The 23337-nt window shown below is 34.9% G+C and overlaps 3 protein-coding genes across 3 annotated transcripts; 1 reads left to right on the top strand and 2 right to left on the bottom strand.

Moving 5' to 3' along the window:
• Window positions 1-243: 243 nt before the first annotated feature.
• LOC121370294 (ependymin-like) lies at window positions 244-6072 on the bottom strand. The gene is made up of 6 exons (XM_041495432.1): window positions 5958-6072; window positions 5248-5282; window positions 4276-4410; window positions 3022-3205; window positions 1976-2066; window positions 244-439 (listed from the first exon to the last, which is right to left on the bottom strand). The coding sequence occupies exons 1-6, from the start codon at window positions 6019-6021 to the stop codon at window positions 370-372; spliced, it is 579 nt and encodes a 192-aa protein (XP_041351366.1). The 5' UTR covers window positions 6022-6072; the 3' UTR covers window positions 244-369.
• Window positions 6073-9310: 3238 nt separating this feature from the next.
• On the bottom strand, window positions 9311-14467 carry LOC121372327 (mammalian ependymin-related protein 1-like). The gene is made up of 6 exons (XM_041498623.1): window positions 14394-14467; window positions 13836-13870; window positions 12775-12909; window positions 11916-12099; window positions 10335-10422; window positions 9311-9435 (listed from the first exon to the last, which is right to left on the bottom strand). Exons 1-6 carry the CDS (start codon window positions 14458-14460, stop codon window positions 9363-9365), a joined length of 582 nt encoding a protein of 193 aa, XP_041354557.1. The 5' UTR covers window positions 14461-14467; the 3' UTR covers window positions 9311-9362.
• An 854-nt stretch (window positions 14468-15321) lies between these two features.
• Window positions 15322-22148, top strand: LOC121372328 (mammalian ependymin-related protein 1-like). The gene is made up of 6 exons (XM_041498625.1): window positions 15322-15422; window positions 16166-16200; window positions 18931-19065; window positions 20028-20208; window positions 21273-21363; window positions 22023-22148. The coding sequence occupies exons 1-6, from the start codon at window positions 15359-15361 to the stop codon at window positions 22090-22092; spliced, it is 576 nt and encodes a 191-aa protein (XP_041354559.1). The 5' UTR covers window positions 15322-15358; the 3' UTR covers window positions 22093-22148.
• The last annotated feature ends 1189 nt before the right edge of the window (window positions 22149-23337 follow it).

A 23337-nucleotide genomic window follows, 5' to 3' on the forward strand; every position in this document is an offset into this window, starting at 1 on the left:
GAAGATGACCTTACAGCGAGGAGGCTATGTTAGAATTGTTATATATATATATATATATATATATATATATATATATATATATATATATACATATACATACATACATACATACATATACATATACATATATATATACATATACATATACATATACATACATACATACATACATACATACATACATACATACATATGAATATATGAAGATTTAAATATAACATAATATAATTAGAACAAACAGAGTTTTTAGTTCATTGTACGCTTTTTATTGAGTTCAATTAGCAAACTGAAAACAGATTGTGTGGAACATGTAACGACAGTCTTGGTTGGTGAATACTGTCAGTCGTTTTGTCTGCTGACTTGAACGGCTCACGGGGGACAGCCACGTGGTGGAATGAACGCCTCGGGGTCAGAAATCCCCAAAGAAATATCGAAGAAGCTAATAAATGAAAAGATAAACATATAAGTTTTTTATGTTTGCATTTAAAATATGACATGAAAATGGGTATACAAATAAGTGAAAATCATTTCAAACGTGAAGGCAATTACATACCACTGAGTAATACAACGTAACATTGACCAACTATTGAGAAATAACACTGACATTAATTTACATGATAAATATTGACTTTCGTATAATTATCACTGAGTAACAGCATGATAACATTTGACATATCATCATAAACATAATAACAATAATTATCATTGAGTAATACACATATCTTTTTTTTTCTTTTTTTTTCTTTGCATTATATCCATACATTGTTCAAAAATACGTACGTACATACATACATACATGGATGCCTCAATAGCTCAGAGAGCATCGTGGTTAGTCTGCAATTTGCGGGCGATTATTCCCTGCGCCAGTGCGTTAATATCTATGTATGTAACAGTCAACCTCGACACACATACAATATATAGATATTCATACATCAATACATACATACATACATATACATACTTAAGAATAATCAACACTCAACTATGCATGATCCAATGTAATATGTCTGACACCAGTAGAAGTTCGTTCGTATTCTCATTGACAGAACTAAATGAATGTGGGAATATATTTTGATTGGGGCAATATAGTCCCTACTTGGTCCACCCTCACCCCTGCCTTCACATGACTATGTCTGAAATATATATGCAGAAGTTCATATGCATTCTCGCTGATAAATATCAAAGACTCTAGAGTATATATTGTTCCACTCTCACTTCCACCTTCACATGTAATATGTATATGAAAAATACACCGAAAACGACGTTATCCATGATTAGAATCAGATTTGTGCACAACGCAGAGTCGAATGGGAATTTGGCAAAATAGTGGTTGATTTCATGAATATTTATCTAGTGCCTCGTCCACAGCAGGACAGCCAACCCTGAGGATATTCTTCACTGGACAATACATCCATCCTGATCGCTCAAAGACGACTGCCACTCCCATACTAGTTTAGTAGATCAAGACTAGCACAGGATACAGCTCATTGCAATAAATATAGCTGTGTTGACATGCACTCATGAATCACTGTCAAAACCGTGATGATATGAGGTGTTCGCGAAAGAAGTAGCCTACATGACGGCAGTGGGTGTCTTATTTAACTACCTGTATAGACCATGCATAAACAAATAACCATATATCTCTGATACCATTTAATGACATTATAGCAGTAGGTTACACAATGGGCTGAGATTTCTTTCCTTCCCCTACGCAGCTGTTAAGTCAAATATGATAGCATTAATAACGGTTTTTGTCTTCTTTGTAAAGATAAAAATGACAAATTTTGTAACTCAAATATAAATACTAATAATAACGGACATGCCAATTTTATTTTATCTTCATATTGAGCCATAGTCTTCTTGCTTTGAACAGCATTTGCTTTCTGTATAATTATCATGGTAACCTTTGAGATACTTTAGAGCACGTTCGTTTTGTGTAAATATATGTTAAGCGCCAAGCTATTTTGCTACTTACTTTTCGCGGTCAGTCTCTCCTGTCTTCTTGTCAAAGAAAGTGAATGTCACTGGATAACAATCTTCGCCGGTGGTTATTGCGTAGTATATGTCTGAAAAACAGTAACAGTGAACTTATTGTTAATGTACAGAAAAGCTACACGATACGAGTGCCGCGAACGGGAATAGCCAAGTGAATAGCCCATTAATTGTAATAGGACAAACATTATGATTTTGTCGGTTTTTATGCAATGCGCTATTCTCGTACGAAGTACTCGTATTGTGTGTCGTCGCCTTTAGTCAGACGTTAGGTCGTAATATTAGGTTTGAAATACATCAATAGTGAAATCTCTGTCGAATACAGCACATTTACTACTATTTCATTCTATACTTTCAATATAAAATAATATGGTTGATTATCGATTTTTAATATACTGGAACTAGTGAAAATGACTTGATAAAATAAACGAAGAAGTCATGGTAATATGGAAATGCTATTTACATTCTTGCTGTTACATCACTTGTTAACCTGTCGATCACATATATTTGATTTTGCCATAATAAAGATATGTAAATAGTAGTCAATAAATTTATTTGATGCAAATTTCGTCGGCATGTCATTCGAGGTATAATCTTTACATTGCACAAACCAAATTACTAGTAGTAAATAATTTGGTCATCACGCAACTTTCATGCCCCTTTAAAACACAAGTGTATTAATTTAGTAAGCTAAAATACGTTAGCATATTTTATTACAAACACAAGGTTAAATATTGAATATAGATCTTTAATAAGCTAATGCCTCACATAAAAGGAACAAAATACTGCCATCATAGGCGTACGGTCTCCTACTTTTGTACGGGGGTGGGGCAGGCTTATTTTTGCCCGAATTAAACGAAATTGCCTGAATTTAAATAACAACGTTAATTGATATTTGTATTACTACCAAACGAATCACTACTCGTTTTACATGGATTACAACCAGTACTGTGAGTAGAAAGATGTAAAAACAGGGATTTTCTCCGTCGCGTATTTTTATGAAAACCATGACCAAAAAAAAGAACTTACTTCCTTCTGGTGTTTTCCCATCAAAAATGTTGATGGTCACATGCTGCCGTCCAAGGTTGCTGGGTCCCAGGACGCTCGTGCCACGGAAGTTGGCGTCGGGAGGTACCGCATATGGTCGGAATGGCCACGTGATCGCTGTCTTGTTGCAGATTCGCGTTCGGAGATTCATGGAGTATTCAAAGCCCTATAACAGGATAAAATAACAATAACATGATACATAATATCATTTATGACATATATGATATATGACAAAATGTGATATATGTTATGATGTGATGTGACGCGATATGATATTATATTATAACGCAATGCGATATGCAGTGGCGTAGCGGGGGTGGGGGGGTGGGTGGGGGGGGGTGAGGCACTGGGGCCCATACATACATACATACATACATACATAGTGTGCCCCCACCCCCACCACCCCAATACAAAATCCTGGCTACGCCAGTGGTGATATGTACATTTTATAAGAGGAGTGATCAAAGTTATCTGTCTCAACAAGACGGACTGTTATTTTTCAAGGTAGTCCCCTGGCATGTTCTAACGGCACTGCATTGTTAGATCCCTCTGTAGAAGGATTTGTCCTGTTGGTCAACACACGTCTCAACAGTGGATATAACATTGTTATCAGTTACAGAATACCCGCTTGCTAACGTCTTTTTTTCAGATTAGGAAATAGATAGAAGTCAGACGGTGCTGGATCTGAGGAATAGGGTCGGTAATTGATCAGCTGGAAGCCCCAGTCATGCAGTGCCGCCACGGTGACCAGCGGCGTATGGGCAGGTGCACTGTTCTGATGGAACAGCACACCTTACGTGAAACCTTCGTCAGGGACAGCACATTTGTCTGAGTGTTCTGAAGTCCTACTTCAAGATGCCTACTTCACTGGCTATGTATCGGTCATGCACACGGTCCTTTACTAATTAGACCGATGACAATTTGATCACCCCTCTTTTGGTCGTCTAATAATTGACTTTGAAATATATATAGTATTTTCATTCAAATTTGCTATATGTATATATATTTTAGAAAAATCAAGTAATAACTAATTAGGAACTTAAAAAAATATTTGTAACGTATTTTATAAAGTTAAAAGTTTGTTTTGTTGAACGAAGTCACAAGAGCACATTGATTTATTAATCATCGGCTAACGTATTTTATATTATTTGAAACCAAATATGCTATTCTAGTCAGTTATCTTACTTAATAGACTATCGGTAGTATATAATGTGTAAACTTTAAAGTTTTACTCACTTCATTGTGTAAGAAGAGCTTGTCGTAAAATTCCGACTTACTTCCGGTCTGAATGAACTCAAACTCGCGGTATCGTCGGTTAATGTCGTCATACGCAAATTTTCCAAATACCTCGAGCTTCCTCACTCGATCAAACTACAATGAAATGCATGTAACACTGTATATATTGACTAAACATTAAAAATTTAAACATGAATTTTACTTTAAACATTGTTAATAGATAATTACAAACAAATTGTTTTAGTCAATGTATTTTTTAGATCAGTAACACCAAAAGGAATACAACTCTACAGGGTTGTTTGCGGTGTTCGGTAGGTTGTGTTATTACATGTAAACCCAACATTAGACACAAAACATTAATTGATAGAGCAAAGGGAATCTTCAGAAGTATGGATTCAGGTAATTTGGCGGCCATTTTGAATGTCTGTAGCCATCTTGGAGTTTACGTCAAATTTTAAGTGGCCCAAAAGCTAATTTCAAAGAGCAATGGTTCAGGATGAGATACCCACTGAGAAAACTTTGATAGGGAAAAATGGTAGTTTTTCCTTGGCTGGAACCTATCTTTAACGACCTGTCCATCGGTAAAACAATTCCATATTCACTTGTGGAAATATACTTGTATACATAACAGGCTGATCATGACCTGGTTTATTTATTTATTTATTTATATATTCATTTATTTATTTATTTATTTATTTATTTATTTGCTGTTTCTTTTTGTTTTGCTTCTTTTTTCATTCTTTTTTTAGGTTATTGTTGTTGTTGCTTGTTTTGGAGTTGTTTTGTTTAGGTAGGTTTCGGGGGTAGGGATGGGGAATTGTGTTTGTTTGTTTGTTTGTTTGTTTTTGTGTTTTTTTGTTTGTGTTTTTTGCGTCTAAAAAGCACTTAATGCTAGTGCATTTTGCCAGTGTAGATTGACAATACTAAAGATTTGCAATTTGAAAATAAGTCAATAAATCAGTTTTTACTCACTCTGCCAAATCTTCCCTCGAATTGTTTAGGACTCTCTAAATACAACAAAACAACAGATATAATACTGTAATTCTATAATACTACAATATAAATTAATATGGTGTTAATAAATGAGTATTTATAACTTTAAATAAAAATATATACTAGTATTTAAAGAAACTGACTGATGCTTCTGTAAGCTACCTAATATTTTAACAATGTTTTCGCATTTATGTCAAAGACAACAGAGACAATTAGTCGACCCAATTAATTGTAAACCTGATATGAAGCTTTATTCATAATGAACTATGCTATTTGTCAGATGTCATTCTGCATTTAGAGTAGATACATTAAAAACTATTAAAAAGTAACAAACAAGTCAGAACTTATTTTACTTCAATATATTTCGTAAATATTTACTGTTAGCCAAAATATAAATTTTTGTATATACCTCCGCTATTTCCAAGAACTTATATACTTATATTAAGTATAAAAAGTAAAGCAATTTCTTGTTTTACAAGAATAAAAATGTATATATAACAAACAAAAAAGTACATATAACATATATTTAACTGAATGACTGCATTGGAAAAGCCTTTTTTTCCAAGCAAAAACTACTGTTCCATATATGTTCTCCATACTTTATAGGTATGGCATAGTCGCTTTAATACTGGCTAAGAAAGATGCGAAAGTAATCGTCGACTATCGTTCCATGTAATGAGAAATCTTACCACAAGGGTGTGGTTTTTGTGCCGCGACAAAAACCACACAGAGGGTGAAGACGAGCAGTTTCATGGCTGTAGGTCCCGGGTCCAAGTGTGACTTGAAGTCTTATCTCCACTCGCTGATTATAAACTGTGTCATGCAGTATTTCTTGGATTCTTATCATATGCAGATCATATCGTGAGCTCGTTCTACTGGGTCGAAAAGGGGATTATATACAAAATATTCTTTAAATTTTAAATTAGTGCATAGCCATATTTTAATACAATTTTCATTTTTTGGCTACAGGGTGTATACTACCAAATCAAATCCCATAGACGACAATAGTAACATATGCGGCTAAAACTCCTACCTGCAACGTATCAACCGACATAAACGCCACAGATATAAATACTACCACCCCTTACACTTAAAGTGAATCATAAAAAAATGGGGGTCAAGCTGCTCGTTTCTGAGATAACGGGTAGCGTCTATGACTACCCTAGTTTCGCACAAAATTTGAGTACTTTTTTTTACAGGTACCCCATACATGTTTCAAGCACAAGGCTACTTGACACATTGGTACTAGATGAAATAAAATTGCACATTTATTTTACCCAGATGAAACTATTATTTTTTACAACCAACACACTCACATTTATAACCAATCACAGGACTTGTGGTGTTCACTTCTCTATCAAAAGTTCGGTGCACCTCGAACTTTGACCCAGCCGGAAGTTATTTGGTATTGTACTACCTACATGAATGAACCTCTGATAGACTTTTGGAGATTTTTTAGGTTTACTACTGGTCCATTTCTAGTGTATATGGGTGTAGGGGTCGGATTGAGTCCAGTCGGTATAACGCTCGTCTAATGCTAGTGTCAGACTACCAACTGTCAGCACAACGTTTGCCAACCTTCTGCTCTCACGACTTCTACGACTGTCCAGTTGCTAGTCAGAGCGCTCTTACAACTCGATTCTCGTCGTAAAACCCATTAGTTGTTAATCTGAGCGCACCCGTTGTAAGTAAGGATTGGTGAAATTACAACGCAACCGTCGAGATGACAGACTGACCTTGGCATAAAGTGCAATGGTTCGATTGTTCGACCCCCTTCAATAAACACAATATTTTTGTTCAAAGACTGTAGTATGTATATTGTATATGTGCATGTATTTGTTGTTTTTCAATTAATTTCAATGCATTAATTATTTAAATGTTATTCAGTGTTCTGTTATAATTAGGATATTATTATAATAACTATTAAATAGACTCGACCTCCCTCTTCACCAAACAAAAAACAAAGTTTGAGTCTGCGCTCCCATGATCTGTGCACAGGAACTATATCATAATTAATCATGCATAGAGATAACTCGTGCTTCAGGGCCGTAGCTAAGCTTGGGGTGGGGGGGGGGGTGGGGCGGGGGTTTAGGCAGATGATATTTTTGAAACGAACGAGCATGGAAGGCGCTAAGGACTCCGGGGGTATGCTCCCCGGGAAATTTTGTAAACTAGAGGCTCTGAAATATCATTTTGCAGCCATTTCAGGGATGTTATATACTTAAAACGTCAATGTCAATAACCAGCTGCGGCCCTGGGCTTACACCTATCCACTGAGTTGTTAACCGGCATCAGGATGCGAACCCAATGTGTTACTAGCTGGAATACCGTCCAGTGCTGAATCAGCGAACGTGTACTTTTTAACACGTACTACAGTACTTGTATAACTGGGTCATCGGTGCCACGAATTTTAGCACATGCGTCGACATGTGTTGAGTAGTATTACAGACCATTTTGTGACGACAACATGGTCTGCAACAAGGAGCGATATACCTGAGGTTTCTGTGAGAGAAATTAAAAAAAAAAACACATTAATAATAATAAAAGGTTATTTTATTCTATTGATGATGGAGGCTAGAAACAAAACAGCTCCCAACCCAGCTTCTATAATCTAATGACACGTTTTCGTGTATGAAATCCAAAGCACCATTTAACGACGTGACAGTCACACATTCATTTTGTATTGAAAATATCCTGTTACGTATGCTGACAAATGATGCCTTAATTAAATCCAGTGTCTGGTTTTATTTTGTAAGTCACGATTGTTCTTTTATTTAAGCATATTTACCAAATTGCTAAACTATATATATACATTTTAACACGTAATAACTATTGATTAGTTCTAAGACAAATGGCACAAACCACTCATTTGACTAGCCTGAATAATTTCCTTTGTTCATCTAATTCTAGTTCACAGAGGAGGGAAATTGTCTGCTTTTATGCTTCACCACATCGGGAACCAAAAAATCGACAAGGCCATTAAAGGAGCAGGTCTTAAAATTGCATAATGGTGGTTTCCCGCAAAAACAAAACAAAACAACAAACAACAACAACAAACAAAACAAATACACAAAAAAGCACAAAACTTAACTTTTGCTTTGTAATGCATACATAATACGTTCAGCATAATATGTACATATAAAATTACAATTGAATAATTTAATTTGCTAGTACAATTATTTTTAAAGTTGTTTTACTGAAGAATCTATAGATTATATTTTGCGGAATGGGGGGGTGGGGGGGGCAGTCAGTTGAATTGCACATTCTCTAGATAGTATCTAGCTGCGGACAGTCAACTTGCAAGATTTTTGTGAAATGACCTATTTCATAAAACTAGTTCCTATATGTGATAAAGTAGAAATCAAGTCATATTGAAGGCGACTCTGTTTACACGTGTAAGCACATTGCAAATTCAATGTCTATGAGGGTTTTTTCTAATTTTATTATTTGTGTACGAATTAATTTTTTAAAGACGCCACATTCATATAACACAGTGACAAAGCCATTTTTTAATTAGAACATCAAAACATAAATGATGATAAAATGAATGTTGAAGCTGCAGTATTTTCATTTCGGTATGGTACTACTTGACATGCTCCATGCTTGCAGTTCGACGAGTTACCTCGGTATCACGTTCGGGTCCTGGTTGGAGTTTATGGGTGTTTAGTTTGTACCACTCGATGGAACGATTAATTGTAGTCAATATATACGACAATGCAAGGTACGCGCATTTATTTCTCTCCTGAACAGAGGTTAATGGCTTAGAATAACACCATGGTGGATTAACATTTATGTATGTTATGTTCTCTCTTTTTTTGTAAGCCCATTTAGGCTATTTCTCGTTCTAGCCAGTGCTCCACAACTGTATAAAAAGCATAGAAAATTAAAAAAATTCTATCACTGCGAATACCTTTAAGCACCTAGTACATTCGATTCTATTCTACGAGTACTATTATATTGATGGCAATGATGCACGTGGAATATGTTCGTATCTTTACAACGCTTTTAATACCATACAATTAAAAACTACAACATCCCACAGTGGCCTTGGTAAAATACATTTATTTTCAATGCATGACAATACAGCGCACACATCACACAGTGACACACTCTCGCGGAGGAATAAATGCATCCGGGTCTCTTAGTCCCAAGGTGACGTCATAGATGCTGGAAACAGAAAACAGCATAACACATATATTATCTGTTGAATCTGAATAAACTAAATTAAAAAAACAAAAAAACAAACAAACATAACTAACAGTAAATTTTGATAATGAGATATATTATATATTGTAAATAACTATTTTATGTTCTTTTATTACCATCATGTGTATCAATGAAATGATGCATCGATTAGCCATTGGAATTAACGTGGACAAAGTTAAGATAATTCTTAGAGCTGACTTTTTATTTGACTAATCAAATCTGCTCAGCAGCTTCACAAGAAAAAGTCACGTGGACAGCAAATGACGTTGTTTAACGTCAGATCTTATTGACGAAGACATAGACACAGTCTCTTTATTGTCTATATGAAATTAATGTTCAGGCAGGGTCCCGGGCTGAACGTCTGTGACAAAACGGTGGGTAAGCGACATGGTTTCCTATGGCCCTAACCTGTAAAGTTAAAGTTTGTTTTGTTTAACGACACCATCAGAGCACATTGATTTATTAATCATCGGCTATTGGATGTCAAACATTTGATAATTTCGACATATAGTCTTAGAGAGAAAACCCGCTACATGTTTCCATTAGTAGCAAAATATATTTTATATGCACCATCCCACAGATAGGATAGCACATACCACGCCCTTTGATATACCAGTCGTGGTGCATTGGATGGAAATAGAAATAGTCCAATGGCCCCACCGACGGGGATCGAACTTTGACCGATCGCACATCGGGCAAGCGCTTTACCACTGGGCTATGTCCTCCTCCCTCTAACTTGTAATGCCTTTGATTTCACAGAATTACACTCAATTAACAATGTAAATGTGCAGTAAATATATAATGGAGCAAAGTAGCCCAGGTGAACATGAAGAAAGTTCTATGCTGTCTATAGTACTTACTTTCTTTGAATTCGACCAGTTTGAGGACTTTCAAAGAAGACTTGTGTTGGAAGGCAAGCCTCTGCAGTCACGTGAATGAAATATGGATCTGAAATTAATTAGTCAACGTCTTTATTACAGTCATTTTACAACTACTTATATAATGTTCTGATTTACAACTAAATTATATAATTGTTCTGACAGAATCTAGTTTTCTGTAACGATACTTTAATTGCTGAAGGTGTGTTTGTTGAGGGTCGTTTATTTCTTCAGGCATAAAACAAAGATGTATAAAAGCCTAAGTTGTGCCTTTTATCAAACATGCGAAATAAGTGTTCACCTTTTTGTGTGATTTTGTTGTTTGTATTTGGGGGTTTGTTATTATGTGTATATGTAAGGGTCTTCTTCTAAGGGTGTTTTTTTATGTTTTGTTTTGTTTTGTGTGGGTTTTGGGGGGGGGGGGGTCATTCTTTTTTTTTCTTCTTTTTTTTGTTGTTGTTTTGTTTTAGGTGGGGGGGGGGGGGGGTTCTTTAAAATGCCCCTTTTTGAAGAATTTATTTACAATTTTCATTGAACTGCCAGGGCTCGAATTTTGACTTTTGTATGTATTGTATGTATGTGTACGTACATATGTGTGTGTTTGCGTGCACGTGTAAATTAATTACTTAAGATGTTACCACCCGTATGTGAGCCCTGGACCTTGACTTAATTAGCTCTCAGCGCCCTACTTGCTGTAGGTGTAAAACTGAAAACATACCCGGTATATACTAGTAGCGGGTTTCTTTCTTCATGAGGTGAAAAGATTGGGGGAAGAACAGAAAAAAGAAAAATAGAACGGGAGAAGAGAGAACCTTGCAAAAATCTTTTCTACACTTTAAAAGAGAAAAATAGTATTAATAATTATTTTGAAAATATTCCGAAATGGCCAGCATTGTGTAAGTTTAATAATAATACATGCTACTATTATCACTTTTGTTTAAAACTGTAAACAAAATGCAACTTCAGCTAATACAGGCCTATTTTTTTTAGATAAGATAACTTATGTTGTCATTCAACCAGACTACTTGAAGATATACACGTGGAACACGGTCCGTTATGTTTGTGGTTCTTGTAGTGACTATTTTGTCTCTAGCCAGTGGGCAAACACCAAAACCATGTGGTGAGTTGATATAATTACAATTTTAATTCTACTTTTACAAGAACTTAAATTAATTTTGTGAACATACATTGCATACATAAAAATTTAAGAAAATATACTAGTCACAAGAAGTTAAGGGCCACATGGTCTGTGTCAGTGGTATAGAAACGCTCTTGCAGTTAATGGATGACGGAATGGATCACTTGCAGGTATCTCGTTACTTGTCTTATGAATATGCTATCATTCAGACATGGCAGGGCTTGACCACAGTCCAGATTTCCCAGTTGATGTTTTTGAAGAATTTATTTACAATTTTCATTGAACTGCCAGTTTCAGGGAGTTGCTCCATGTACCCTTTTGCCCTTGGTCCCCTCCCTAAAATGTTTGCTGGGTCCGCCCTTATGGTTGTTGTTATTGTTTTTATGGTGGCGTGTTTCGTCCTACAGAACAATCAATAGACGTACTTCCTTCCTTGGTTTTGCCGTCAAAGATGTGTAATGAGAGGTGTTCATCTGGTAGCCCACTGGCTCCAATGGTGACGCTTGTAAGATACCGCGCATCCAGAGGCACGGCCATCGGTACAAATGGGCGGGTTAAGGTCGTCACGTTGCACTTCCGGGTCTTCAGGTTCAAAGAATACTCTAAGTTCTGGGGAGTGAAATCATACTGAAGATTGATTAAGGCTGAGTGTGTGGATCAAATCAGTTTATTTTTTTTTCTTTCTCTTTCTCATTTTTTTTTTTTTTTTTTTTTTTTTGGTCTGTCTATTTGTTTGTTTGTTTGTTTTGTTACGTTTAAACAACAAAATAGTTTTTTGTGTATTATACACATATAATTCAGTAGGCTTAACCCATCAGTGCGTCATAGACCGAGTTATAAATGCATTGGTATATGTTCTGTCTTAGAAATTACAAAATACATATTAAACCACCTGTAATTAATCAGTTATGATATTAATGATACACAGAAGAACCCTACTGTAACACACCATATTTAGTATATTGTCATATTAGAGACGGATGAGAATGTTTAATTAATCTCCATATTACCGTTACTGGAAAATTGACTTTCATCTACCCGTTCCCTTGGGTATGACTGTATCGCTCCTTGGAATGTCGTAAAACAAACATACATTTATTTGTCTTACTGTTAGTTTAACTCTTAACTAAATTTTGGTGGATTAGGAAGAGAGAAGTCTTTGTATTGGTCTTACATGTCAATAAGCCGTTATTAATTTAAAACTAAATATGGCTGGAAACTAGTCCTGTGAACCAAATACCTACCAGTCCTGAGACCGATGGCTTAACCTGTGCGTGTACTTACTAGGTTGTGTAGATACAGTCTGTCGTAGTAGTCCCGACCTCCTCGGATGTCGACCTCTTCAATCTCCCTGAACCGTCGACCTGTGTCATCATAGAACATCCGACCAATCACATACACGTGCTTGTCTGGGTCAAACTGGAAAAAAAAAATGGAACATGCGACCAATCAAATATACGTACTTTTATCTGGGTCAAACTGAAAAAAAAAATAGAACATCCGACTAATCACATACACGTGCTTGTCTGGGTCAAACTGAAAAATAATATAGAACATGCGACCAATCAAATACACGTGCTTATCTGAGTCAAACTGAAATTTCTTTTTATATAGAACATGCGACCAATCACATACACGCGCTTAACTGGGTCAACCTGGAAAATATATACTCATAGAACATGCGACCAATCAAATACATGCACTTATCTGAGTCAAACTGAAAACTGAAAACAAATAGAAAATGCGACCAATCACATACACGCGCTTGTAACTGAAAATTATTTTTATATAGAACATGCGACCAATTACACACACGCGCGCTTATCTGGGTCAAACTAAAAAAACAAAAAACTTTAGAACAGGCGACCAATCACATACCCGTGCTTATCTGGGTCAAACTGAAAGATATAATTTAAATAGAACATGCGACCAATTACACACACACGCTTATCTGGGTCAAACTGAAAAAACAAAAACAAAAAACTTTAAAACAGGCGACCAATCACATACACGCGCTTATCTGGGGCAAACTGGGGGAAAAAGTAGAACAGGCGACCAATCAGATACACGCTCTTATCTGGGTCAAACTAAAACAAATACAGACACACTGAATATAATGACTGAACATCTTACATTCACATACATAAGTCAACAAAAAAGAAAGAAAAAAAAAGGTGTTTATTGTTGTATGGATTCATATTGTTTTGCAAACTAATACCAAGTATTTAGCTTTTTGACCAAGTAGTATGTTTTACCTTTCTTCGACCTTGAAAGAGAATTAAAGGTTTTATTTTTAATGTCTGACTAATTTATGATACTGGTAGCGTAGTCGTATTTCTACTTACCACATTGAAGCGTCCCTCAAATTGTTTAGGACTCTCTGAAAAGCAGAACAAATAATGCAATAATCCTGCCTCGGATTCAAGGTTTCAGGTCAGTAAAACAACTGTTATAGACATTAAAGTATTCTAGTAGTCTATATCTTATATTACTAGTACATGTATTTTCAAGAAAATCGAAGTTCAAACATAATTACTTTGTTGTTAGAAGGGATTTCATTCTGACATCTTTAGGATGGGGTGGGGCAAGGGCAGGGGAAAATCCCTTGGCTTTATCTTCTTTGTGATTTTAAATGGGGAAGGTGCACATTCAAGTCTATGGAGAATATTTAGGTTTAAAATTGGCATTTTGTACAGCAATTATTAACTAAAACCTAAAATATATAAAATATATAAAACATGAGCCATAGATCGGAATTTGCAAATCAGCTTGAAAACAAATATGTCGACATTTTCAATCGAATGAAATAAGAGGCTCGAAGCCTTGAAACCCCTTTAGATTTGCCACTGCTAGTAATAAAAATACTAATTAATTATATATATTATATATAATGTAATATTTACCACAAGGGTGAGGCTTTTGGCCAAACACGATACAAAATACAGAACCTAGGACGAGAAGTCTAAACATCGTGAAACCCAGACCACCTGGAACTTAATACCGATAACAGGACACTGCATTTATAAACTTAGCCTGGGCCACGTGGCCAGCACTGCCGACAGACAGTCATAATGACATACAAATATAGCATGCATTTTGATGGTTCATGCTTTATTAATTGAATTAATAATTATATGAATGCAGAATTTAGCTCAGTTGTAGATTGTCGGCCTGACGTTCATAAGGTCGAATGTTCGATCTTCTTTAGTATACCCGTTTAGTTTCTTACTTATTTACCTTTGATCAATGAATCACATATCACAAAAGGAACTTGCTACCAGTAATGTGAAGACTACGGGCTAGCTGGAGAAAATTACTAAGGGCTCTAATTTTGACTTTTGTGTGTATTGTATGTATGTGTGCGCGTGCATGCGTGCGCGTGTATGTACATGTGTGCGTGTGTGTGTTTGCGTGCACGCGTAAATTAATTACTTAAGATGTTACCACCCGTATGTGAGCCCTGGACCTTGACTTAATTGGCTCTCAGCGGCCCTACTTGCTGTAGGTGTAAAACTGGAAACATACCCGGTATATACTAACAGCGGGTTTCTTTCTTCTTGAGGTGAAAAGAGTGGGGGAAGAACAGAAAAAAAGAAGAAAAATAGAACGGGAGAAGAGGGAACCTTGCAAAAACCTTTTCTACACTTTAAAAGAGAAAAATAGTATTAATAATTATTTTGAAAATATGCTGAAATGGCCAGCATTGTGAAAGTTTAATAATAATACATGCTACTATTATCACTTTTGTTTAAAACTGTGAACAAAATGCCACTTCAGCTAATACAGGCCTATTTTTTTTTAGATAAGACAACTTATGTTGTCATTCAACCAGACTACTTGAAGATATACACGTGGAACTTGGTCCGTTATGTTTGTGGTTCTTGTAGTGACTATTTTGGCTCTAGCCAGTGGGCAAACACCAAAACCATGTGGTGAGTTGATATAATTACAATTTTAATTCTACTTTTACAAGAACTTAAATTAATTTTGTGCGTATACATTGCAAACATAAAAATGTAAGGAAATATACTAGTCACAAGAAGTTAAGGGCCACATGGACACTGCGTCTGTGCCAGTGGTATGAAAACGCTCTTGCAGTTAATGGATGACGGAATGGCTCACTTGCAGGTATCTCGCTACTTGTCTCATGAGTGTGCTATCATTCAGAGATGGCAGGGCTCGACCACAGTCCAGAATGCCCAGTTTACGTTTTGGTGGTGTAGTTATCCGAAGCCAGATTACAAAGACATTTATACCCTCTCAACCCTAAGCAAACATGAAAAGTGTTAAATATAAAAAAGGGAGTTTCACGTGTATCATGCAGTTTTCAGGCAGGTGCCCTGCTTAATAAAAAAAAAAAGGTTTTATAAAGTCAAACAATCTTGGATTTTTTTATGCATTTGCCAAACGCTTTCTACCGGCAACCATACAAGCTGTGAGTAAAAGGCTCATGCACATACAATCTGAAATGCTTTATTCAAGTCTGTAACCTACTTTTCATTACCTATCACCACCCTTGGTTTTTTGTTTTAATTTTTGAAAAAGTAAGTTAAACTTTGATACTGGCCCTTAATTTATTGTGACTAGTTGGTAAACTTTTCAAAACTTCAATAAATGCTTGTTAAAATAAATTGTGCATTTTAATTTCACAACCATCTATTTTTTTAATTTACAGAAAGTCCAAAGGAGTTTGAAGCAAATTTTATAAGGGTACGTTTGTTTATGCATCTTCAGATGTTTTACTCATTGGCATATACAACAAGCATGTGTTCTTTTAATTTAAACTTAGGTTTTAACATTTTTAATATAATCTTAATGTTGCAGTATTATTTTGTCTATCATGATATTAAAGATTAATACATAATTTTAAAAATTAAATATATAAAAATTGTATATGGCATAAATATCCACTAAATAATTTCGGATTTTGTTTCGTACTTAGTTGGTATTTTTGGTGGAAGCAATGACGTGGATAAACGTTTGACCAGTCTGGACTTGAATATGTTCAGTGATACAGAATCTTTTTTTTTTTTTTTTTTTTTTTGGACCCCAGACAGTGTCAGGGTTGGGGGCCCTGATTTCACTACCTTACATCCATGTTATAAGTACATATGAACATTATTTATATATATATATAATATCGTGTAATTAGAATCAATATAATAATATTAATAAACATGAATACATGAAAACATGGAGTTCACTAATATGTGGGGTTAACAGTGACGATAGAGGTAGAGGAAAGATTTGAAGGAAATGGTAAAGGGAGAAAAGAGAAGTTATGGAAGGAAGAAGGAAAGAAAGAGTGAATTAAATACTTTAATTTCGAAAGAGAAAACATATTTGTATTGAAATACCTCTAGAACATTGTATTGCCATGTCTTGTTTCTAGGTATCTGGACCAAGGTGCCCAATATTCCTCAAATTCTTGAAATTGACAATTTTTGAGAAGTATATATTTTTCAATTTCTATTTTATCTTTTAAAATATTTAAAAAAGCATATATGTTAGGTCCATGTTTCTGCATTTTAGATCTATATATATAGTATTTAACATTGATAATGAGCCAATTAATAAATACCATCTTGCTTTTTTCCCTCTTTATGATTCCAAACAAGACTGTCTGTTTATCGAGTTGTGTATGTTCACCTTTGTCCTGAATCCATCGTTCAGTTTCCTTTTATAAAAGAAAGACTTTAGAGCAGTCATAGAACAAATGCTCCAATGTTTCTGGTTGTCTTTGACAAAAATCGCAAACGTTTGATTCTATGTATTTTATTTTATATAAGAACGTGTTTGTCGTGATTATTCGATGTAGAATTCTATATTGAAACCACTGTAAAGTTGTATCTTTTAAACATATAAATGGTAAATTATACACTTTTTACCACTCCTGTAATGATAGTATGAAACCTAAATTGTAATATTTTCTTTGGGAAGTTGGCACTATTGTCGATTTGTTTAAAATATTATACATTTCTTTGCACCCTTTAGTAGTTTTAAAACATAACTCCAATTTAAAAAGAAATATAGGATTTAAGGTGTTAACCTGTTGGTTGTTGATACTTGACAATGTGCAATGCATAAAGGTTAAAAGTTTAAAAGTTAAAAATCTACCAAATTCATCCATTAAATCTTGAATAAATATAACTACATGTTTAATATAGTTTTCATAATATATAGGTTTGTGGTCAATAGTTATTTTACTATTAAACCAAATATTAATTCTAATTATTTCAATTTTACATTCGGGAATGAGTTTTTGTTGAATTAGCCACCAGCTATGTAAAATATTTTCCCAGAAATAGTTACCTAGTTTTTTTATTTGTATTTTGATAAAATAATCCCCACACGTAATAAGTTTTTGCACAGATAATTTTGTAGTAATTTCAAAAAATGTTTTCCATTTTGCGTTAGTTGAAAACAGTCTGCTAATCCAGGTGGATTTTAAAGCTATCATAAAATTCAAAATATTTAGCATTTTAAGGCCACCATTTGAGTAACTTTGAGTTAAAACTTCGCGTTTTATTCTGTCTGGTTTATTTTGCCAGATAAAGTTAGAAAACATTTTATCTATTTGTTTTATCATTTTGTCTGGTGGGTTAGGAAGTGAAATTAATAAGTGTGTTAATTTAGGAATAATTAAGGATTTTAAAACAACTATTCTACCGAACACAGTCAGTTTTCTTGTTGTCCAAAGTTTTGTTAAATTTTTATTTCGTTAATTTTTATTTCAAAATTAATTGTAGTAATTTGTTTCAGGTCAACTGAAAATTTTATCCCTAACAATTCAAAATGTTCTGCACCCCATTCTAATTTCCATCTTACTTGATGATAAACCTCTTTTGAGAACTTTTTACTGCTTATCCAAATGACTTTCGATTTCGAATAGTTTATCTTCAACCCAGAAGCATTAGCATACACGTCTAGGATTTTTAAGGTATTCTCAAGGGATTTGGGAGATCCATCTAGAATAAAGGTTGTGTCGTCTGCATATTGAGATAAGAGGAATTCCTCTCCACTAATTTTTAAACCATTTATATTTTTAGAATTTCTGATTAATATTGCGAGGATTTCTGCACATATAATAAAAATATATGGTGAGAGAGGGTCACCTTGTCTACATCCACGTTCTAAGTTGAAGCTTTCTGATAAAAATCCATTTTGAAGTACTCTTGAAGTTGAATTGTTATAGAGGATTTTTATCCAGTTTTTAATAGATATTTTAAAATTAAATAATTCTAACACTTTTTCGATAAATTTCCAAGAAAGAGAGTTAAATGCCTTTTCGAAATAGTGATACAGAATCTTTCAATGTATTAAATTTTCATGGTGTATTACAATTTTTCTTAGATGCATTTGTGAATTGCATTTGAAGAAAATAGCATAACATCTAGAGATTTCTGATATCCAGTGGTTGTTGTTGGGTTTTTGTTTCAGTGGGACCATGAGCGGAAGTGGTTTCAGGAAGCGCGCGTAGCCTATGACGAAAACAACCAGAGAACCCGAGAACGAGAGGAACTTCTGATTGGTTCAAAGGCAAACTTCTATGACATACTAACTCTTCATAAAGAGGTTAATATGTTTTGATGTTAAATGGTCCTCCTAATGAATTTATACAATTGTGGATCGTCATATGAATACTGTTGGTTCTGCAATTAAATAGAGAATGTTTTTGTCCCTATATATGGTATATTAATTTCAACACAATATATGTTTTTATTTTCTTATAACAAAAGAATAGAAAATATATAAAATAACCGGGGAATCGAGAGAAAAATGTGTAAGTAAATATAAGACTGTCTCAAAAACGATCACATACATGTCCATGATGGTCAAAGAATGGATGGGAGCCACAAACTAATTTTAACAGCCTAGTAAATCTTTAAAGCAAATAACGTTAAACTAACTAATTTTATTATATGGATAATGATGATAAAGAGCTTATTCAAATAAAGTGCCTCTGTCCATATATATATATATATATATATATATATATATATATATATATATATATATATATATATATATAATATATATATATATATCAAAAGTTAGGCTATATATATGATTTAATGTAGTGAATCTTTTAAGACTCAAATCGTGCCACTTTACAGTACACACACCCATAAGCGTACGAGACAGGGGGTGGGCTGGGGGTGGGCAACTGCTCCTCTAGTGCTGGAGAAAAACCTCAAATTCGGGCGAAAATGATACAGATATTCGGGCAAAATGTGCTACCATGTAATTCCATCATTTTACACTCAAAATTAGTTGTAATCCATGTAAAAATGCGTAGTGATTCGTTTGCAACCCTATATAGCTGTTTGGTAGTAATGTCAATATAAATAAATGACATTGTTGTTATCCAGATTCTGGCATTTTCGTTTAATTTGGGCAAAATCCAGCCTGCCCCCCTACAAAAATGGGAGCCCGTACGCCTATACACACATCTACTCCACCCTGCCTTTTCTGGAGATAGTGATTGTACTGCTCTGCGCCGAGCTTACCACGTCGATGTATGTTTTGTTATTCAGAATAAGGAATATCGGTTGAACCTGAAGACCAAGACGTGTAATGTGACAGTTCCTCGCAGATCCTTCATGCCTCTGGGAATCCCCATGGGTACCAAGTATCAAGGGTCGTACGTGGTGGGGATGGTGGGCAACCCCAACGAACAGGTTACCGCCGCAACATTCGAGGGGACACACGAAGGCAGTGAGTATTACAATAGTAGACTATACTTTATACTAGTAAATAAACATAATAATATATAAATGAAAAGTGTTTTGAAAATAATAAAAATGTCCCACTGTTTATGTGTAGTTTGTGACAGCATTTGTCGTCAAGTTATAAATAAAACAGCAATACTTACCCATAGAGAAGGATGTCGTGTGCTCAACAAGTAGACAGATTAACAAAATAATAATCAAATACAGAGTTGCGTAGGAATGCATGAATGAACGAATGTTTAAGGACACCCCAGCACACAAAATACACATCGGCTATTGGGTGTCACAAATGGTAAGTATATAAAAATATTATTTAGATATATGTATGTAAAACCAGTGTAAGGAGCTGTGGGGAAAAAGTATAATACAATACATAAAATCAAGGTAAGTATATTTTAAAACTTTGTATAGGTTAAAATGGTTCTTTACACATGACATCCGTTGTATGGTAGTTGAGATGAATTGTTGAGCCTTAAATGAATATTGAAGCACGGAAATGAAGTAAAATGAATGAATGAATATCATTCTAGTGGTCCTAAAAAGTGCACTTTAGTCAACGGGGGGGGGGGGGGGACGTAGCCCAGTGGTAAAGCGCTCGCTTGATGCGCGGTCAGTTTGGGATCGATCCCCGTTGGTAGACCCAATGGGCTATTTCTTGTTCCAGCCAGTACACCACGACTGGTATATCAAAGGCCGTGGTATGTGCTATCCTGTCTGTGAGATGGTGCATATAAAAGTTCCCTTGCTACTAATGGGAAAATGTGGTGGGTTTCCATATGTTTGACATCCATTAGCCGATGATTAATCAATCAATGTGCTCTAGTGGTGTCGTTAAACAAAAACAAACTGGTCAACGGGGAGTAAATGCGCCTAATGAGTAGCATCTCTTATACGAGGTTGTATAATTATATTTCGTTTGACAGTTGTAGACAGTGAATAATAATATTAGACATTATTTTATATGATGATTATTTTCATGCAAAATGTTGGGTAATCTACTCTAGTCGCGTTTCAGTTTCCATAAATAAGGTTTAAGAAATTTTCTTTCAGACTTTTTCTGGGGTGCGGTAACTATTCCTTCCTGCGTTCCACTTCAATATGGCGTCCATTTCAACAGCACGGGTGATGGATTTCATATGACGTGAGCAAATATACACAATGTCAAATGCACAATAATGACATACTGAATGTGCATATAGTGACTGAATGTATTTAATTATGATGTTTTTAAAAATAAGTAAAATTAGGTTTAGACCTAAGCAAAACTACACACAAAACATAATGGAAATATAATCTAATAGCAGATTCAAAGCGTTTGAGACATGGACATTGAATTTCAAAAGATAACAGTTACTGTTTACTGATTTTATAGGGTGACATATAGGTTACAAAATCAATTTCCATGGCTGATAATGTTGACTTTTTCTAACAAAGTGATATTAGCAGCATATTAACCAGGTATAACTACAAATGATGGTTTGCAGCAACGACTTTACTATTACCGTAAAGGTTCCACATGTGACATTGCACAAGTAATAAAGGTTATCTTACACAGAAAACAATTATCTTACGTAATATAATATTAAAAATAAAGTCTTAATAATATAATATAATATTAATATCATATTTCTAGGGTGTGATCCGATTTTTAGAGTATAATTACATATGGAAGATAATTAACATTTATGGCTCACATTCATGTTACTGAAATGGTATATTCATTCATGTCGCTATTTTTTTTTTTAAAGTATACAGGTACATGAATAACATGATATGTATTTAGTTTTTCTTATGTTTCAGGTTTTACGATCTTCAAATAGGGATAGTGGACCCCAATGTCTGGATACCCCCAAAGGAATGTCTACAGTAATAAAGAAAGACTTACTCTTCACTACTCTTCACTAAATAAAGACTTTCTAATCACTACCGAAGACTTTTCTCGTATGTTAGTGAGGGTACGATATAGACGAGTGAATAAAAGTTTGTCTGAGATTCTGTAGGCCATACGCATAGGAACGATCACCCCCTTGAAGGATTGGTAAACAAGTAAATTCTACGACCGACTGTTAAATCAAAAACTGTATGTCATATAGATCTGTGGAAAGTGCATATACAATTCCACCACCACCCCACCACCCAGCACACGCGTCTATTCATTGGTTCCTTTTTGACGCAAATGGACTTTAGTTCTTTAAAACAAATAGCTGAACTGTTAAGCTATTCAGGACGTGAAATTATAATTATAATAACATGAATCCTACTATATTTCTCAAATATACTATTTCTCACTTTTAAACTAGTATTACTACATTTAAACTGTAATGAAATTTGTGAAAGAGTACATATACTATAAAGTCATGTTGATGTGCAGTCGGTTTGGGATCGATCCCCGTCGGTGGTCGCATTGGTCTATTTCTCGTTCCAGCCAGTGCACCATGACTAGTATATCAAAGGCTGTGGTATGTGCTATCCTGTATGTGGGATGGTGCATATAAACGATCCCTTGCTACTAATGAAAACATGTAGCGGGTTTCCTCTCTAAGACTATATGTCAGATGCAGATGATTAATAATCAATGTGCCCTAGTGGTGTCGTTAAAAAAAAAAAACTTTTTTGATATGCACTTTCCCATTACATACCAGTCTTTGATATACCAGCCGTGGTGCACTGGTTGGGATGAGGGAAAATCCAATCAAAGAATGGATCCACTGAGATTGTTCGATCCTACAACGCAAAACCCTCAGGCGTGCGTTTTACTTACTGGGATAGATCCCTCTTCCCACCACCACACGTAAACAAATTATAACAAAATGAAGACATTTTGTGGTGACTTTCCACTGACTGAATTTACTTTAAATTTCTCAAAATGTGTGTAAGATACTCCACAATATTGTAAAGTTGTATTTGTACTTACAGATGTATATGTGGCATATATACTCTTCAAAAGAAGAAACGCAAAACCACATTGTCGTAACATTTGGAGAATTGATTTAATTATTGAATGGTGAGTCCGATAATTACCAAATGTTGCAGGATTGTTCACAATTCACTCTAGTCCATTGTGAGTAAGTGATAGGACACACCACCAAGGTCAAGGTCATCTGGAGTCAATACC

Source organism: Gigantopelta aegis, chromosome 4, assembly GCF_016097555.1.
Source record: "Gigantopelta aegis isolate Gae_Host chromosome 4, Gae_host_genome, whole genome shotgun sequence".
In the NCBI taxonomy this organism is placed as follows: domain Eukaryota; kingdom Metazoa; phylum Mollusca; class Gastropoda; order Neomphalida; family Peltospiridae; genus Gigantopelta; species Gigantopelta aegis.

Coding starts and splice junctions, on each gene's coding strand:
- LOC121370294 (XM_041495432.1), bottom strand. CDS start 6,021: ATGAAACTGCTCGTCTTCACCCTCTGTGTGGTTTTTGTCGCGGCACAA. Junction 2,067..3,021: donor TGGGAAAACACCAGAAGGAA/GTAAGTTCTTTT, acceptor ACTGTTTTTCAG/ACATATACTACGCAATAACC. Junction 440..1,975: donor GGAGAGACTGACCGCGAAAA/GTAAGTAGCAAA, acceptor TTCATTTATTAG/CTTCTTCGATATTTCTTTGG.
- LOC121372327 (XM_041498623.1), bottom strand. CDS start 14,460: ATGTTTAGACTTCTCGTCCTAGGTTCTGTATTTTGTATCGTGTTTGGC. Junction 13,871..14,393: donor CCAAAAGCCTCACCCTTGTG/GTAAATATTACA, acceptor TCTGCTTTTCAG/AGAGTCCTAAACAATTTGAG. Junction 9,436..10,334: donor ACTGGTCGAATTCAAAGAAA/GTAAGTACTATA, acceptor TTCTGTTTCCAG/CATCTATGACGTCACCTTGG.
- LOC121372328 (XM_041498625.1), top strand. CDS start 15,359: ATGTTTGTGGTTCTTGTAGTGACTATTTTGGCTCTAGCCAGTGGGCAA. Junction 19,066..20,027: donor TACTAACTCTTCATAAAGAG/GTTAATATGTTT, acceptor TTTGTTATTCAG/AATAAGGAATATCGGTTGAA. Junction 20,209..21,272: donor CGAGGGGACACACGAAGGCA/GTGAGTATTACA, acceptor ATTTTCTTTCAG/ACTTTTTCTGGGGTGCGGTA.